This window comes from Aureobasidium melanogenum, assembly GCF_000721775.1.
Source record: "Aureobasidium melanogenum CBS 110374 unplaced genomic scaffold scaffold_23, whole genome shotgun sequence".
In the NCBI taxonomy this organism is placed as follows: domain Eukaryota; kingdom Fungi; phylum Ascomycota; class Dothideomycetes; order Dothideales; family Saccotheciaceae; genus Aureobasidium; species Aureobasidium melanogenum.
Window position 1 is genome coordinate 266,184 of NW_024470075.1, and position 17,996 is coordinate 284,179.

At 49.0% G+C, this 17,996-nt stretch overlaps 9 protein-coding genes across 9 annotated transcripts; 3 read left to right on the forward strand and 6 right to left on the reverse strand.

Moving 5' to 3' along the window:
• Window positions 1-915: 915 nt before the first annotated feature.
• Window positions 916-2,802, reverse strand: M437DRAFT_56062 (family 1 glycoside hydrolase; the record flags this gene model as incomplete). The annotated part of the gene is made up of 1 exon (XM_041022980.1): window positions 916-2,802. One exon carries the CDS (start codon window positions 2,800-2,802, stop codon window positions 916-918), a length of 1,887 nt encoding a protein of 628 aa, XP_040876836.1.
• Window positions 2,803-3,446: 644 nt separating this feature from the next.
• On the reverse strand, window positions 3,447-4,593 carry M437DRAFT_87354 (uncharacterized protein; the record flags this gene model as incomplete). Its single annotated transcript, XM_041028625.1, has 2 exons — window positions 3,447-3,900; window positions 4,235-4,593. 2 exons carry the CDS (start codon window positions 4,591-4,593, stop codon window positions 3,447-3,449), a joined length of 813 nt encoding a protein of 270 aa, XP_040876837.1.
• A 2,722-nt stretch (window positions 4,594-7,315) lies between these two features.
• M437DRAFT_87355 (dienelactone hydrolase family protein) lies at window positions 7,316-8,200 on the forward strand (the record flags this gene model as incomplete). Its single annotated transcript, XM_041028626.1, has 1 exon — window positions 7,316-8,200. One exon carries the CDS (start codon window positions 7,316-7,318, stop codon window positions 8,198-8,200), a length of 885 nt encoding a protein of 294 aa, XP_040876838.1.
• Window positions 8,201-8,764: 564 nt separating this feature from the next.
• On the reverse strand, window positions 8,765-9,097 carry M437DRAFT_87356 (UPF0057-domain-containing protein; the record flags this gene model as incomplete). The annotated part of the gene is made up of 3 exons (XM_041028627.1): window positions 8,765-8,786; window positions 8,845-8,979; window positions 9,081-9,097. 3 exons carry the CDS (start codon window positions 9,095-9,097, stop codon window positions 8,765-8,767), a joined length of 174 nt encoding a protein of 57 aa, XP_040876839.1.
• An 870-nt stretch (window positions 9,098-9,967) lies between these two features.
• M437DRAFT_55959 (NAD(P)-binding protein) lies at window positions 9,968-10,718 on the forward strand (the record flags this gene model as incomplete). The annotated part of the gene is made up of 2 exons (XM_041022970.1): window positions 9,968-10,039; window positions 10,104-10,718. The coding sequence occupies 2 exons, from the start codon at window positions 9,968-9,970 to the stop codon at window positions 10,716-10,718; spliced, it is 687 nt and encodes a 228-aa protein (XP_040876840.1).
• A 255-nt stretch (window positions 10,719-10,973) lies between these two features.
• On the forward strand, window positions 10,974-11,570 carry M437DRAFT_68787 (uncharacterized protein; the record flags this gene model as incomplete). The annotated part of the gene is made up of 2 exons (XM_041025172.1): window positions 10,974-11,205; window positions 11,251-11,570. 2 exons carry the CDS (start codon window positions 10,974-10,976, stop codon window positions 11,568-11,570), a joined length of 552 nt encoding a protein of 183 aa, XP_040876841.1.
• An 829-nt stretch (window positions 11,571-12,399) lies between these two features.
• M437DRAFT_77920 (uncharacterized protein) lies at window positions 12,400-14,346 on the reverse strand (the record flags this gene model as incomplete). The annotated part of the gene is made up of 3 exons (XM_041026903.1): window positions 12,400-12,958; window positions 13,149-13,346; window positions 14,324-14,346. The coding sequence occupies 3 exons, from the start codon at window positions 14,344-14,346 to the stop codon at window positions 12,400-12,402; spliced, it is 780 nt and encodes a 259-aa protein (XP_040876842.1).
• An 866-nt stretch (window positions 14,347-15,212) lies between these two features.
• M437DRAFT_68789 (uncharacterized protein) lies at window positions 15,213-16,264 on the reverse strand (the record flags this gene model as incomplete). The annotated part of the gene is made up of 4 exons (XM_041025173.1): window positions 15,213-15,786; window positions 15,904-15,929; window positions 16,023-16,106; window positions 16,166-16,264. The coding sequence occupies 4 exons, from the start codon at window positions 16,262-16,264 to the stop codon at window positions 15,213-15,215; spliced, it is 783 nt and encodes a 260-aa protein (XP_040876843.1).
• Window positions 16,265-16,834: 570 nt separating this feature from the next.
• On the reverse strand, window positions 16,835-17,389 carry M437DRAFT_55868 (uncharacterized protein; the record flags this gene model as incomplete). The annotated part of the gene is made up of 1 exon (XM_041022952.1): window positions 16,835-17,389. One exon carries the CDS (start codon window positions 17,387-17,389, stop codon window positions 16,835-16,837), a length of 555 nt encoding a protein of 184 aa, XP_040876844.1.
• Between the last annotated feature and the right edge of the window lie 607 nt (window positions 17,390-17,996).

Sequence of the window (17,996 nt, forward strand, 5' to 3'; positions counted from 1 at the left end):
CAGCAGCAGCCTTTTCAGCAGCAGCCTTTTCAGCAGCAGCCTTTTCAGCAGCAGCCTTTTGTGCAGCAGCCTTTTGAGCAGCCGCACCGGCGCATTCTGGGCAATCCTCGGTCTGTAGGTAACTTTTTTTATGAGCCGCACAATAGGTTTGATGCTTGGTACAATATGGTGCTTTGTAAGATGTTTTGCCCTTTCGGCAGTTCCCGTGTGACCTCCTAGGACAATGATGGGTGGTCGATCCTCTGGGGCCGGGCATTGTGGTGATGGTAATAATGCAGTGTGTATATATCAAGATTTTCGTGTCTATCTAGGCAATCAGCGAAATGATTGTAAGTATCTGTGAGACCCAACATACCTTTGATGTAATGTTCCTTAGAATGGTGATATGCGAACAGAATGAATGATACTACAGGTAGCACATGCTGAGTATTTATTTGTTCTTTTCAACACGCAGAGAATCATCTCTAGACGACTTGCACTGCTCACACCATCGAATGCTAGCCGCGCCGGATCAGAAACAGATGTGACTGAATACATCTGCTAGCCGCCCATGGTCAAAAACAGATGTGACTGCATTGACTATGCACATGAATCAACCATTCAATGGTGAGATACTTATCACTGAGGTCCGGGTAGCGTAGGTACCCTGTTCTGATACACGATGCGGCTTGGTGAATGCGGCGCAGAAGGACAGGCTTAGTATCGGGAGCGGGGCATGAACCAATCTGGAGCTCCTCCTATGCTGAGCAGCGGCTATGTAATGATTGATTTGACGCGTAGTTTGCGGGTCCTGTCCAATGAAGTTGAACACTCGAAACATACTAGCAAGGGAGAAGCCGTGCTGTATTGTTGACCTTTTGTAAAATGAACATATACTACAACGATCGACAAACTCTGTTGTCCTTTTGAAGAGACCTAGTCAACACCTCTAGCTTTCATGAAATCCACCAGATCAAAGAAACTCTTCTTGTAGTTCCTCTCCTGCGTCGTGCGATTCACAGTCTGAATACCGAAATGCTGACTGTAATCGCCAAATTCCCAGTTGTCAGCAAAGCTCCAGGCAAATGCTCCGAGCACCTGCACTCCATCTTCCCAGATTGCTTTGAGCACTTCAGACATGAAGCTGAGGTAGTAGATACTGCGGGGAGAGTCGAATAGTTGATCGGACAGGTTTTGCTTGTCGGCTTCACCGAAAACAGGGAAGCCAAATTCGGTTAGCACGATGGGTGTGCGGAATGTGTTGTGTAGATAGTTGAGATAAAGGCGCAGATAGGTGGGTGTAATGTAGACGTAAGACTGAGAACGGTAGCCGATGTTCCAGCCAAAGATGTCTGTAGTGGTTTGATTGACGCAGTAAGGTCGCAGCTCTGCTGTTGAGTTGCCTGCACACTCTTTGATGCTATCGATCGAGCCTGGTTCTGGTGGTGCAATCACGGTAGCTGTATATGGGTCAATGCCAAGGAAGTCTGCGGTTCCATTGATATATTCAAGGTCTTGTTGGCTAAGAGGCACGTAGTCAGGGATGGTCATCTTGTATGACTCTGGGTAGTCTTGGCCAAGGAAGATAGGGTTGCAGAAGGGGCCGAGTTGGAACGAGTTGAAGTGGTCCGCGGCATAGACATCAGCTTCGCTCTTGGGATCCCGAGGCACACCAAAGTTGTTGTTGAACTTGAGAGCGATCTTTCCAGTGCCCTTGAGTTCTTCTCTGTAGAAGTGAGAGACACGAGCGTGCGATTTGATGACGTGGTCAATGGCCTTGCCATTTGCAGAGTAGAGCAGAGGCTCGTTAAAAGTATACCAAACAGGCACACGATCGGCATAGTGTGCCATGACAATCTTGGCGTAGTTGAGATAAGCGTCCGGGAAAGTCTCGTTCTGGTAGCCGCCGTTGGTCGAACCAATCTCTGAATCAGAGAGAACGGCGGTGACATTGTTGATCGTGCCATAAAACTGTAGCGGGGTGTCGAAATGCAACAGGGTGACCTCAGGGGCCATGCCCTTCTCAATAATGTAATTGATCACATCATCATAGTGTTGGATGGCCTGTTGGTTGATCGGAGTTCCCGGCAGTGCAAAAGGTAAGATTCTGGTCCAAGGGATGCTGAAAGAGAAGTACTTAACACCCATAGCAGCGACGCGCTCGATGTCCTGTTTGTAGTAGTAATAGTTTTCGTTGGTGACATAGTCTTTCGGGCGGTCGTTCTGAATCAAGATGTCCATGAGAGATGGAGCCTTGCCCTGCTCTGCTGTAGCTCCTTCAATTTGACTGGCAGAGCTTGCAACGCCAAACTCGAAACCAGGAGGAAAGTTGTAGCAATCGGCTGGGCCGAAATAATCCCTGGGAGGCAGGACCAAGTCCTCAGTAGGTACTGGCGTCGGCTCGACAGTGGTACTGAAGATAGCGCTTGTGGCTTCTTGAGTGAAGTTGGGCGGGTTGGCCATCCTCCATAGCTCTGTCCAAGCGGCATTGCCGTATGGGTCCGCTGTATCCGTTGCAGTTGCATTCGATGTTGGGTCCCATTTGCCCCAGGTAGTATATGATACAGAACCAATCAGGGAGGCTAGACTCTCCAAGGGAGCTGCATAAGTCGTGGTAGTCGTTGGCGATGGACGAGATGTAGCATAGCGTACAGTCGAAGTCATGCTATATTGGAAAGGCGTGAAGGTGTACTGAGGCTCGCTCTCGGTGCACTTGGTGCATTGTGGTCGAGGTGTAGACCCATTGGTCGCTAGATATACCTGCTGGCCGACTACGACGGAGGTCAGACCAAGCAATTGGCCAAGGATATTCACTTTCACCATGGCTGGAAGATAGATAGAGAGTTAGTTGAGTCACTTACAACTCCTGTCGAAGTGGGCAAGGCACTCTTATGTAGGTAGAGTTCGTATTGTAGTCCTTGGCTCTGCCAGGATAGCATGAACTATTACCTCTATGGCTTGACCCGGATCGAATCCAAGGACACATCGTCATACCGCACTATACAAACGAGAAGTCTAAGAGCCATGAGGGGCATCTAACACGAAATGCTCGGGCACCCGGTCGGTAACTCTGCCTTGATCAGTCTCCCCCTCAGCATAGCCAAGGTTGAGGATTTGAGGATGTCTCGTAGACGGCCATGATCTGCAATGAAAGGTTGTACCTTCCGCATGTGTTTACCCGGCGGCAGTGGTGGGAGAAGGAAAAGTCACGTGCGTCGGGGATCACTTCGCCGAGATGGCGAGCTGATCAGAAGCTAACAAGTGCCACGAAGGCATTGAAGGCTTCACGTAGCCATCGTCTAATACAAGCAGCTGTTCCTCATCTTCAATGATTGAATGTGAAATTTGAAGTAACACATGTTACGTCTGGCAAGCGGATGTATGTGTAGCGAACTCTTTTCATTCTCAGTCCTAACAAAAGGCTGCTGGACGGTGTCTGTTCGGCCACCAAAGTCTCCGTTAGACCTCTACCCAAACAGCGACTTGATAAAGTGCTTCTTAACATGATCTCCAGCTGAAAGTTTCATGGCCGCAGCATGATTCGACTGTGCCTGGTTCGCCGATCCCACAGGTGTAACAACAACCCAATTCAAATGCTTAGCCTCTTTGTTCTCATCACGCTGGAACTTGAGAACCTCTTCGTCTGCATCTTGCATATCCTCCTGCAGCTTCCCAATCCCCTTATCCTTTTCCTGCTTCTGCAGCTCTTCCTGATACTTGCGTCTAGCCTTCTCTTGCTTGCCAGGACTATGTGCGTCTTTCCTTAGATCGTCTTGAAGTTTTTCTTGCAGCTTGCGAAGCTCTTCGTTGTACTTATGGGCATCTTTGTTGTATTTTTCTTGCGCATCGCGTATCTTCTCGTTGCGTTTCTTGTGTGCATCGGCGAGGTCTTCGGCTTTTTTTTCATTCTGCTTTGCAGCTCTTTGGCGGCTTGTTTTTCTCCCATGCGTTTGAGCCAGTCGTCACTCTCTGCTTGGGCTACAACGTGGTAGTCAAGGTGCATCACGTAACCGTCTAGGGCGTGCATTCGCATCATTTGACTCTCCTCTTGCTGTCGCATGGTTGCTGCGTTGACATTGTCTCCTAGAGTTGGTGTCTCCCATGGCGGTGGTGGTCCAGATTGAAATTGGTTGGGTGGGCAGCCGATCACTTGCAACATCGAACAGGTAGGCAAGATCTCGACTTTGAGGCCGTGTGTTGCAAACATGTCTCTATCGATCTCCTCCAAGAAGACCTTAGAGCGTTTGGAACAAACATGTCTCTATCGATCTCCTCCAAGAAGACCTTAGAGCGTTTGGAACTCACACCGCTGGTTGCGGCCTTCGATGCCATCTTGACTGCCTTCCCAATCATGAGGCCGTGAGGACCGCCAAAGGCTGAGAGGCCCATACCAACATGGGTGGCTGACTTCAATGCCGGATTGGCGATGAAGCTCTCATTCAACCCATCAACGAAGGCGAGGAAAGAAGCCTCGGGGATACCGTAGGCAGAGAGAGCTGGAGCGTAGGCCCGTACGAAAGGACTATTGTACTTGCCGCCAAAGAGGCTATGGCTGATTTGAGGTAGCACGCAGGGTAGTGCCCTTTCGTCGGTTTGTCGTGGCGTACATGACATTGTGGTGTTTTCGATCAGAAGCGAGAATAATTGTTCAATCTCTCGTGAGCTATTCCACCTACATTATATATCTTAGGGCTCATTGTGCCAGAAACACTCTTCATCATAGACTGTGGATTAAAGATTCTTGAGAAGATCGTGGCTGAGCGGGGTTCAACGATCCACATCCTGGAATCAGTATGCTTTGCGCTCCGCGAGATAAGCAGCAAGGTGACGAAGGAGGCAGAGTCTCAGCTACGATGTCTCATTCAGCAAGAAAGACAGTGATCGGCAGTCAAGCCTTGCGGCTCACAGATCCAAGCATTGCCCCGCCGTCGGCGTGGGGGCGCGCAACATACCCAAACCAGTCAATCATCGACGGCATGCCTTGTGCCATATTAAGAATGGCAACTGATTTACATCGGCAAGAGATCGTTACTGGAAGAATATAGCTATGAGCTTTCTACGCAGCAATTCTGTTCATGGCCCGTCATTCTTGACTTTTGACTCGTTAAACCGATTTCGCGTGATGTGAGTGCAAGCAAAAAATGCCTCTATAGAACAAGATTGCACTATGCATAGCGCAAGATGTTGAGGTGTTCTCCTTCAACCACCGGCGACAAGGCCAGATGAGCAATGGAAAAGATTGAGTCGATAGACATTGTTGAACACCTGTGCTTCATTGAGGTCAGCAAAGATGCCAGAAAAATGCTGAAAAGTGTGATGTGCAAAGAAAGAGCATAGTCAAATCGATATCAGATCAATGCCAGTGTCAATGGCGGTTTCGTCAATGTCCAACTTGTGGCTACGTAGACCGTCGTGATAAATAGAATAAATCATCATTGAAGTGACCATGCTCTTGCAGATGAGGGTGATGAAGATGTTGAAAGCTTACCTGGAAGAAGAGCCCATGGGCAGACATGGTTGACCAAGATGATAAGACACTATGAAGGTCTTTGCAAAGTCAGCAAACAGGGTCGTGATGAAGACTTTGAATGAAGATGGATGGTTATAGTGGATCAGACAAGACATTCTCTGCAGTACTACCGGTCAAGGTAATTCGGACATATGCTTGTCATTGTGTTTGGTTGGAATCATCATGTGAGGTGAAGGTAATGTGACATGAGCGACGACTTACGCTATCATTTGGTGTGAACCATGAAGAGAATCTCAAAACGGGAGAAATCTGAAGCTCAATTGTTAGTCACTGATTAACGAAAAGCAATGCTCAACAAGAGTGTGGTAGAATGGGCATCTATTCAGTTAGGCATGAATGGTATTAAATAAAAGGTTGTCTGCATGGATAACTCCGATCAGACTCGTCATCTAGGTGTTCATCATATGACGGCCACAAAGTGTGAAGAGAAGGAAGAAAAAGAAAGGGCAAATGCTGCATACCATTTGATATTTGTTTGGCTCAGTCGACATGCATATTTCAGCGATGTCAAGATGGAGAATAGTGTTACAAAAGGCAAGCCCTCTTTATCATACATGTCAGCCCAAGCTCTTGAACACTGGTTGGTGACAACGATGATTGTGTTGACGAGTATCAGTGGACGAGGTTTTCTAGGCCTGTCACAGCGGTGGCATATCTTGCTCATTTGGTTTGTAGTCGGAGCCCAGTGCCGCTTCATCACAAGAGAAGGATGGTGTTGGAGGAAGAGTGCGGTGTTTACCTATCAATCAACAATGTCAGTGAAGGTCCAAACAAGGGCTTGTGAAAAAGTTGAGATGTGTGTGTGTGAAACTCAGAAATAGCCATTTGATATCGGCACCACCCCGAAGGGCTTGGTCGGTAATTTCCAGCGTATATAAACGTTCAATTGTTCATCAGAATAGAGTGGAGGGGTGTTGTGAGGTAAGTAGAACAAAAAAAGGCGCATACCTGTTGTGACGGAGTCTCTTCGGACGTCAATTTGAACGCGCTGAAGAGACCAGGACCGTACACCTAGCGAAAGGGACGGAAGAGCGCGAGGTGCACAAAGCGCGCAAGCGAGCGGAGTGTTGAGCAACGCATCTAGCCTGGCATCTATTTTTCAGTCAGTCTTGTGTACTTGGACGAAGGCTGAAGCGAAAGAAGTTGGGTTGTTTGTTGTGAGTTCAGACTGACGTGCTTGCAAATGCGGTTTCAGTTCTCCGAAGAGATCAAAGACTCTAGTTTGATTGCGGTATTGCGGTTTCATCAGGTTGGGAGGGGAGGAGCAAAAAGAGTGCAGTTACCATTTAGATTAAAGCAGCGGCATCAGGCAGCTGTCTTGCGCGCTGATGCTGCTGTTGTGAGAGAAAGAAGTTTCTGTAGAGAAGAGGTCTGGTTTTGTAGCGCAAGCTTGCGCAGAAGATTTTGAGCGGAGAAAGGTCTGAGCGGGCGCCCTTACTAAGCGAGTCGGTCTTGGCGTGGACTAACACGCTTTGGGACACCTTCCACTCTCCGCGTGTCACAGGCATGTGGCAGAAGACATGCATACAATCAACTTCTATCCAGCCAATGTGATTCTCCTACGCTCACAGTGGCTTGTATCTGATCCTTACTGGTCATTCATCTTGTACCGTTGGTAGCTGAATAGGACACCGAGCTGGAAGGTTTATCGTACGACTTAGGCAGACAGATAGATCAACCTTCGGCCTGCCCGGCATAGCATGTATCCGAGGTCACAAATATCACAAATACATCCATCGCGATATCGTGTTCTTCAATTTGACTCTTTCCAACCTCATCTCCACTGCATAAGTTGATCCAAACACAATGTCACTTCCCAAGCAATGCTGCGTTAGCGGCTCTCTGCATACTGGCACTCCAACTGGCACCGTCACCAAACTCCATGGCCTCGACGTCTATATCGCCTCACCTCCGTCCGAACCACCAAAAGGTATTGTTGTGATCTTGCCCGATATCTTCGGCTGGACTCTTCCAAACACACGCATCCTAGCCGACAACTTTGCTGCCAAAGGAAACTTTCTAGTTATGCTGCCAGACTTTATGGACGGCAATGAGTTTCCGAAAGATCTTATCATCAGTCTTGACGCACTGGATGCTACTGGCCTATTCGCTTGGGTAACGAAAGCATATCACTTGGTCCAGATCATCTGGCGTGGCTGGCCATTTTTCAAGAACGACAAGGCACATCTCGTTCGTCCACGCGTTCACAAGTTCTTCCGTGCTTTACAGCATTCGCATCCCGAGCTCCCGGTTGCCGCAGCAGGGTATTGCTGGGGAGGTCAATGGGTCGTTGAGCTATGTACGAAACCAGATGATGATAGTTCGGAAGAGATCAAGCCTTTTGTGGTTTGTGGATTCACAGCTCATCCATCGCGCCTCAAGATACCTGCGGACATTGAAGCTGTTACTTATCCTCTTTCCATTGCGGCCGCTGGGATCGATCAGCAGATTCCTGTCGCAAAGGCCAAGCAAATCGAAGATGTTTTGAAAGCAAAGACAGCAAAGACAAAAGACCGTGGTGTTGAGCATGAATTTGTCTTGTACGAGGGCACTCACCACGGTTTCGCTGTTAGGGCAGACGAAAAAGAAGGACACGAAAGGGAGTGTGGAAAGCAGGCAGAAGAGCAAGCTATTAGATGGTTCACGAAGTGGTTCGAGCGTGCTGATGAGAACGTTAATGTTACGGAATGAAGGTCGAGCGTACTTAGGTAGTGTGGGACAGGTAGATGGACAATGGATTGATGATTATGAAGAGTTTGTTTTGGGTGTCGAGCTTAGCATGGAGAAAGCTAAAATCAACATCCGTTTGATCAGATTACGAGCTTCTAGAACTTGTCAACTATGCGCCCTGACAGAAGGACGATGACGAGATCACGAGGAGGACAGAGGAAGAGCAAGTGGAGAATTGAAGAAATTGGTTTCGTTCTGTGCTATTATACAGTATTATTCAACCAGAAGCACGGCCACATATCTCGGGCCCAATCGTTCACAGTCGAGACGCATCCGCGTCGATGAAACCAGACACGACGCGAGCGTAGTGTACAGCGTCAGCGAAGTCAAGGGTTCAAGGCGAGTGTGTCGAAGACGATGGCGAAGGATACGAGATGAAAGCGCATGGCTGTAGGTGGTCGAAGTCGGCGCTCAATGGCTAGCATGGCGCGACTTGAGGGTATCGCAAAAGATGAAGAGAGAAGCAGAGTAAAATCGTGGCGCCGGGATCATAATGTAAGCCGCTGAGGACTACCGTCGAACATCTTAATACTTGAGAATGATGTAACTGGAGCACTTGTTAGCAGTTGCACAGAGCGTGTCACATGAGGTCGCTAGCGACGTACAGGGCGTGAATGATGCCGGGAATGTAACCAAGGATGGTCAACAGGATGTTGATGAGGAAGTCAGCACCGCAGCCGCGCTCGAGGAAGACACCAAGAGGAGGGAGGATGATGGCGAGGATGATCTTGATGATGTCGCTGAGAAGGGGTCAGCACGCGTCTTGTCTGCGTTCGTGTTCCCACACCCTGTCTGGCTGACTGGAATCGGCCGAAGGGAGAGGGTGGAAGAGCTGACTCACGATCCGGTGAAAGGCATGTTGGCGGTATTGGGCTGAAAGCCTTGAAGTTGTTGTTGTTGTTGTTGGTTGGTAGTAGAAGGGTTGTGGCTGGTGGAGTGGATGTGAGTGTGGATTGCAAGAGCAGTGATTCCTCCGGGCAGGCAGCGTTTATGTACGGCCCAGCTTCATCCACCCACGCAACACAGGAATCAAACGCTCGCATGCGTGATGTCATTAGCGTCTACCATCCTGCCAAGCAGGAACTGACCACAACTGGAAATCTGACGTCCATCATGACTAGCCCTGCCAATTACGCATCAATCGAGACTTGTCTTTTCTAGAGATCAAGCTGTTCTTGACTGTCTATTGCATCAACATGCCGCATAGCGAGAACAACAGAAAACATGTACATGCAAGGGGAAATTGAAAAAGCGCGCGTTCCATGCTTCTATTTCGAACGCTTCTTTTTACCAAAGCTCCAGCCACTTCGGCTTCGATTGCTCCTTGTCCCCGTATGCACAATTGTTGATACGCCCACGGATCCTGAGGTTCCGGCCAAGACCATCAGGCAAATATCGGGCTCCGAGGACATCGACAGTGCCAATACTCGGCCGCGTGTCCTCTCAATGCCATGGCTCGTAAGGCTGACTTTGACTACCTAATTACAGCCCTCACCACCACCTCGTCAATGTTGACCGGAGAAAAGAGCCGCATGACACAAACCCAGCCACAGCTGAGCCAGACCTGCGCCACAATACGTCAGAGAACAGCATGATCTTCATACACCTATCATCGTGGTGCGCTCATGACGACGAGATTCGTCCAACAATTTACTGATCCTATAACCTTGCTTTGCTTTGCTCGAAACGAACAGCTTTGCATAGACACATCTTCCAGATTTCTGTGCCATGCCGACCGCTGTCGTGACGGGATGTAATTCTGGCATTGGCCATGCCTTTGCGAAATTGCTCATCTCTGAGGTAAGCTGCTAAGGTCATGTAGATGCTTTGCATTATGGCACAGCATTCACGCCATCAATTGTAGGGCTACGAAGTCATCGCAACAGACTACATTGTTGGCGACAATATAAAAAGCCTAGGATGTCGACAGTCTCAACTTGACGTTCGGGCTCCTGAGTCCATCTCAGCCTTTGTCTCGTCGCTATCCGGTCAATCGATAGATATGCTCCTAAATGTGGCCGGAACCATGGCCAAACATGAAGACGACTCTCTTGAGTCCGTCAACAAGGACACTCTGACCCGTGTCTTTGAAACAAACACATTTGGTCCTCTTCTTCTCACCCAAGCCCTACTTCCAAATCTCCTCAAGGTTTCTGGTGCAAGAATCGGCATCGTCTCTTCGCGCGTAGGTTCCATCGCCGACAACTCGACAGGCGGTATCTACGCTTATCGCGCTTCCAAGGCCGCCGTCAACTCGATTGGAAAGAGTCTAGCCATGGATCTCAAAGACAAAGGTATTGGTGTATCTCTCCTCCATCCAGGAATCGTCAAGACCGGTCTGGACCCTACTGCTGCCAACACACCTGAAGCCGTCATGCCAGACGAGGCTGCTAATAAGCTTTGGAAGGTCTGGCAGTCCAAAGGCATGGAGGATACAGGCAAGTTTTGGCATCGTGAGGGACAGGAGCTGCCTTGGTAGTCTTGTATACTGCAATCATGACATCTTTTTCTGAGACCTTGACAAAGAGAATCTAGGAGCAGCCATCGTTCCAGAGATGATCACCTAGCGTTTGCCAGTGTTTTCGCCAGCAAGCATTGTCCAGGCAATTTCTCTGGAGTGACGCTTCGTCACTGGATCTGCAAGTGATAGTCAGCTTCCAATGAAGCGCGAGCTACGGCCTTCAGAGTCGCCGAGATCTATATAATGTGTCTACGATACGGTACCACCGAGAAAATGACAGTAACCTTTGACGACAGTCGCGTTTGGCTGATGTGGTTGAACTTGTTCAGCACAGAGGCACATGACAACTTTGTGTTCCGCGTGGGTCTGACCTTGATGGATCTGGACCACAATCCATTCGAGGAGTACTCTATTCCTCCGTATCTCCGCGAGAGTTTCAAGAGGGTTGAGCAGGTCAATGGCCCCGATGTGGTCGCCAACACATCATCCCTTGAGAAGAAGGCTAGTGAAGCCGTGACATGATTCAGCAGCTTAATACTTTGGTTCACAGATGCTGAGAGAGCATACAAGATTGGAGATCTGCCGTCGCTTGGTAATAGAAACATCAATCATATTCTAATGGAAAACAAACTCCAATACCTTCCGACAAACATCAGTGAACACAAGCACAGGATAAGCATCTTAAGGAGCGACCATGTAAAGATCTTGCTGTTCGACGGTTCGAGCCAGGAATTCAGCGCTCTGTATAGTCTTGGAACAAATAACACACTCTTCAAGCATAGTCTGCAGCTTGGAAGGATTAGCGATAACGAAGGAGCAAAACCGCAGGAAGCGAAGGAATCACGGGCTGATCGGATCCTTCTGTTATAAATGCCATCCTTCATCTCTATCTGACGCTGGCGTTGGTTCATCATCTCTAAATCCCTGTGTGCATATTTATTTTTGGATTTTGCGTGCCAAGCTAGATTGTGCTCGATGTAATACTGTAATTTGTTGGTGTTAAATTCCGCACACTCACATCTGTTTCATGATTTGGCAGGTGCCAACCACCAAAGCAAGCCACATAGGTTGATTCGCTCTCGAAACAAATACACTGATTGGAGGTTGCAACACAAAAACGTCAAAAGTGGAAAGGTGCGTCTTTCGTATTCAGGCATCGCCCAAGGCAGCCACAAAGTCGTACAGCAGAATAAAAAGTATAGAGAAGTGAGATAAGCTGATGCCTGACATCGGTGAACCTCATGTTGCTCGATTCCCCGGACATCCATCTTTCGAAGGATTAGTAATCTTGCTCTTTGAACACAGTCCCTGTCCATTTCACGTCGCCCAAGCCATTTGTCATCTTCTCCTCCTTCCTCCTCTCCATGGTCAAACTCATCGTCTTCGGTGATCGAGACGAATCATAGCTCTTGCATGACATAAACAATGCACTCGTCTGAGGATTCTGCCTGCAGGAGGCGTTGTCTGCACTGCGCCTCAGGCCAAGAATAGTCCCGCAGGATTGCGGCTCTCAGAATCCGTCCGAAATGCGCGCTCAAGCGTGGTACTGGATGACTTATGTGTTCAGTGACCAGTAATTGTGTATTGATTACGACGATTCGAGGGTTATTCGGATGTTGAGGAGACCGTCTTGTGAGAGCAGTAGGTCTTATGTTAGTCGTATTGTCATCGTGTTTCTTATGTTGTTCAAAAGCCTCGTTCATCCAGTTCCGTTTGGGCGCCAGCGAGGAAGTTGTACGGTTTGTGTTGCTGCGACTTGTTCTGCAAGGTGTCTGATCTGTTCCCTCATCTCGTGGATCTCGGCCCGTTGACGTTCGCTCATGCCCCTCAATTCAGCATTCTCAAGTCGCAATTTCTTGAGCTGTGTCTTGATGTCCTCTTCCGGCACATCCTCACTCTGGCTTACAATACTAGTGCGCTTACGCTTCGTCGATCGGTTGTCGTCGTCAGAATCGTGATCAGAGGGCGCAGTCCTGGGTGTGAGTGCGTCCTGCGCAGCGGCTTCAACACTCTCGACATCTTGGAGCTTGTGCACCCTGCGTAGATGCTCCTGCAAATTCTCGCGTCGTGTGAATCCTTGCTCTGTGTGCCGTTTGCAGTGTTTGATAGGGCAAAAGAGTTGTTCTTTGGGCCCGCCGTGCATGCCGTGGACCTCGCGTTCGTGACGCAGAAGACCACCTGAGTATGTGAATCCTAGCAACTTGGCGCATTGCGGTTTGTCGCATTTGTATGGCCGTTCATGCTTGTCCATATGTTTGCTGTATGATGAGTTAGCATGATGTGCTGGAATCTTGGAGTCGGATCTCATGTTGATTGGTCGAACGGGTCGTTTGGGCGTGCCTTTTGGGCCGCAGCACAAGATTTCGATATGACGGCTTGACTTAAAAAGAGACTGAGGGACAAATGCATGCGGGAAGAAGCAAACGAAACGAAGAAATGGGCACTTACTTCCATTCACACTTGCGATCAAAAATTTGATGGCAGTTTTGGCATTCGAACTTTCCAGCATCATTGTGTTTGGGTGCAGTTCGGCGATGGTTTAATGGCTTGAAGCTTGAAGGAGAAAGAACGACTGAACTACTCCTTTGCTCGTCGTCCTTGTCCTTGATCTGAGATACGTCTTGTGATTCCGAGTCATTTGCAGGACTTAAAGATTTCGCAGGGGATATCAGAGGCGACTCTTTTTCGAATTTTTGTTTTGCCTCAGGCACTGCCATGGTAGACATTCAGTGTGATCCGGTGTAGAATGGTTGGTGGTGAAGCTTTGATGGCGAAGAAAGATTTTTTGATGGACAGTATGAGTCTTGCGAGCGAGAGTTGATACAAATTTGATGGAAAAGTGTGAGTCAAGAAGCCAGACCGGACTATGTATCGACGGTTGTTGACGCCCAAGACAAGACAAGCGGTGGTGGCAAGAACGTGGACCTACAGATATCGTCGGCAACAGGGAAGTCACGATGGCCGGACAGCCGTAGAGAAAGACAACGCTGGCCTGCCGATGAGCATCCACGTAAGTATCACGAGGCTGAGTCGAGGGGTGCATTGCCGCTCCGCTTCCTATTATATACGGCCGGGTTAGCTGGAAGCCTGTCGAAGGTCCGGTGCCTCGACGGCTGCCTTGTGCGTGAGCCATCCCAGACACAGGGCTGATTCACCACCACCAAAGAAAGCTTGTTGCAGACATTCTGTGGCTGTGAATGATCGCCGCTTGTGGCGTTCCAGTCGCACGGTTAAATCCGCCGGCCAACCGGACGTCCCGCAACCTTTGTCAGCTCCAGGGTCCAGCGTCTCTGCGACAAGTACGCGGACTCGTACCTGCGTGTACACAAATAACCAGGACCGACGAGGAAACCGTCGCGCCTGAGGCAAACGCTTGTATCGAGTAGTGAAAAATTGTCACTGCCAAGCGTCCACTTCCCTGCTTTCGACAACAGCAATCATTTGACCCAAAGGGAAAGCGCAGAGGGGACAAGTCAGGCTGTGCACTTACCGAAACTTGCTTCTGGACCCCTCGGCTGCCAGAAGAATCTTGAATCTCTAAACACCCTAGGCAACAATAAATTGCTCTGATTATTTTGCTGGTGGCTTTTGAGCATCGCTCGACAAGAACGTCACAACACTGCCCGTAGAGGTCGTCTAGGGCCATGCTCGCTAACCAGATGCTACGTTCGAGGTTCATGTTTTGCGACCTCGCTCGTGGAAAGTACGTAGTTTTCCATGGTCCAGGATACTTGATTACGACTCGCTTGGACGACGTAGCAGCAGGACTCGGAGAACCATGCGCTTCAGGCTCGCAAATCGATCCAAGACGTTGCATTGCAGACGAGCATTGCCTCCTTTGGTGTCTTTGGGCGCCAGTAAGTCATGTTCACCGACAGTTTGTTCGACATTGCTAGGAGTTCGTCGTCTGAAAATCCACATGATGATGGCGTAATTGCGCATCGCACTAAGCATTACTATTTCCAGCTGATCGCACATATCATTCTGAGTGTTGGGTATGAAGGTCTTGACCAGCGAAGCATGGTAAATGCGTCGATGCGTTCATGATTGCGATCCAGGAGGTAAGCAGCTGAACTCTGCGAGATGCTGAACAGATGTTGCCTGCTAGGTAATGCAGTATGTCGCTGTCTCTGTCCGTCGTACATGAGTCCTCAATACGCCATGCAGTCGGTCCTCAGCTCTGACATCGAAAATGTTGCAACAAATGGCGATACCGGAAAAGAGGCGTCGTAAGCAAGACCAGAATCTCGTTGCCTTCGAGGGACCATTAACGCTTTTAACACTGTGGTAAGGCACCTGAGAAGAAAGATGACTCGGACGTTGTGCAAAAGAGGCACTGCGCAAAGTTATATTTACTACTTAGAAGAAGGGTGGCCTTTTTTCTGCCTTCTTGCTTCCAGCTCAGCATGTCAGCCGGGCGCTTGACCGGTCAACCTGAGGCATCCAAACAACTACGCCCTGCTAGAAAAGCTGCCCGCGCCTCGTTTTTCAGCTCGCCAGTCTTCTCACTCCTCACTTCTTGCTGACTCTATGACTTTTCGCTGACTTCTCGCTGATGAAGTACTGTATACCTTTGTTGCTGAGGACTGTCTCTCGAGTTCCAGTCAATGTTGCAGATTTGGCAAGAGGGGTCTTTTCGCCATTTCCACAAAGTGACATACACACCTGCTGGAGACCACGGCAAGAAAAACTCTGCACTGCGGTCCGCGCGACCCCTGCACGGGATGTACTGTAGCATAATCGACCACCTTCCAGAAGCGTTGACTGCATGAATGGAACTTCCTTGGCTGCATGAGCAAAGCTGTGGCGGTGCGCATCAATGCTCATGCAACCCGCCCGATGACTTCTAGGCACCAATTGAATGCAGGCAGCAATCGGGACAACATTAATATCGCGGGTGCCGCGGTGCTGTGTGCTGTGTGCTGTGTGCTGTGTGCTGTGTGCTGTGTAATAAGCTGCTCCTGCTGGCGCAGTTCTGAGAGTCAAGATCCCAACATCGCTGCTTTTCTCAACGCTGAAAACAGGTGCTCTCATGCTTTCTCTGGATGCCGTGTTCATTGCAGTAATTTTGTGCTTTTTCGCAAACCTACACTCAGCGTCTTTTAGAACGGAAGATCACGTTCAGCCACGGTCAAATTCTAAAGGCACGACACAACAAGTACATTAGGCACAGAAAAGAAGGAGTCTTGATTGATACTCCTACAAAGAAAGTCGCTTCTGCTTGAGCACCTTGCATCAAGTCATAGCCACCTAGCCTACGCAACCATTAGTACGGATCGTTAACACCTTAAAATCAAGGCACAAACCTTAGTGCTTGCGCACATAAGGCGGAGGGGCACCAACAATAGGCGCAAGGAGAGGGCCTCCACCTCTTGTCTCTTTGTGGCAGAAGTCTGTAGGACCTCCCTGCCATTGCGCATTAGCACACCATCACTACAAGAGTGATTGCGATTATAGAAACTTACGACCACAAAAGGACGAGGAGGGGCCTCGTCTTTGTCGTCACCGGCGTGACAGGAGAGGAAGGTGAAAAGTTGTTTGAAAAAGATCTTGATTGATGGCATCGTGATTTCGTATGGTTGCTTGCTGGAAGATTGTGGCAGGTTTGCTTTGTTAATGCGCCTCCATGGTGCACTGAGCGCGACTGGACGTAATCTATACCTCGTTTGGCTTGAAACCGTGATTTATGGCATTTCCTACTGAACGAAGACAGTACACAGAAGGGCAGTAAAAGACGACCGACGGATATAGCAGACATCTGAGAACAGGATGGACCACCATCAGCCAAAATCTATATCGTTTCAACCATGAGGGGCAACTTAGCAGCTGTAAAAAGGCATAGTTTCATCGTCATCTTCACTTGTTCCGGAAGAGAGTATGGAGCGGAGAGGATGAATAAAATACCAGTTTTGAGCTCATCTCGACTTGGCTGTTACACAAGCACAACCTCCTTCCACCAGCGTACTAAGATAGGAAAGACTCACGTTCCCATCACTTCAAATCCCGAGACACTCGAATCTATCACTCTTCGAAGGCCTTTTTCTCCGGCTCAAGCACATTCACCAAGCAAGCCCACCAGGACCATCCTCAAGCGACGATAAGTCAATACCCCAAGCCCTAGCAACTTTCTTAGCTCAGATGTGAAGAGTGTCCTCGTCCGCACTCATCGTCAACAGTTTCTCCGTGTCCAACTCAAGCAGCAAAGCATTTACTTCGAAAGCCAGACTAGGTTGCATCTTGCGGACTTTGGGGTGTAAGAGGGAGGTCACCATCTCGTGCTGTTGAATTGGTGTAGCGGCTTTGAGAACGGTGAGGCCGTACAGGAGGGCGTTTATTGCTGTGGATTGCTCTGAAGAGGAGACTTCTTCGAGTGTGGACTTGGAGCTGGGTTTGATATATTGCTTCTTGTTCGTGCCTGAGGCGAGAAGGTTATCATAATCCTCGCGGCTCAGCATGCTGGCGTTGAAGTCGAGAATATCGCCGGGCAGGCTCTGCTCATCTTCGTTGTTGAGTAAGGAGTGCTTCTTTGCGGCGAGCATGTCCTTCCAACGCTGCAGGCGCTTGAGCAGAAAGTTGTTGACATCCGTCTCGTCTTTGAGGGTTGTTTGCGTTACTTCGGACCAGGGGTCAGAAGTGCTTTCGTCTCTGGAAGCAAGCTGCTCCTCGGTTGTGTTGTTGCTCTTCAACATGATCAGCGGACCGCGTTCCTTAGAGACTTCCTGAGTGGTAGGGCTGGTAGATTGGCTCAAGTCGTTTGAGATCGGCATAGACGTGTTGTCGAGCGAGGCCTTGAAATCATTGTGGCAGTTCATCGATGTCGATTGAGTTTCTTGCTTGTGCTCGGAGTGAGCGTCTTCTGACGATCCCCGGACAGAATCACTGTCGTCGATTGTGGAAGATGTCTTGGATTCTGTCATTTGTCCGTTGTTGCCGCTCTCAGCTTCCGAAGCACTCATGATTTTGTTATGGATGCTGTTGCTTGCTGGACTGCTTAAGAAGTGTGCATGCGCAAACAAAAAGTCAAGCGGGAATCAAACAAGGCGCAACAACTCATAAGATCTTTCACTGCCAAACAAAACAGAGAGTGTGAAAAGTTCGAATGAAGGGTTCACTTTCGTTAAGATATTACTGGCATCTGGATCATTTATAACACATCACTCTACAAAATATCGTGCTCAGCAGCAAGATAACCTCTTACTCTGCTCTGCCACCAACTTTAGATCCCGGAAAAGAGTCACGAAAGAATTCCATTAACCTTGCACGTGGAGAGCGAGTAGTCGAAAAGGCACTACCGTC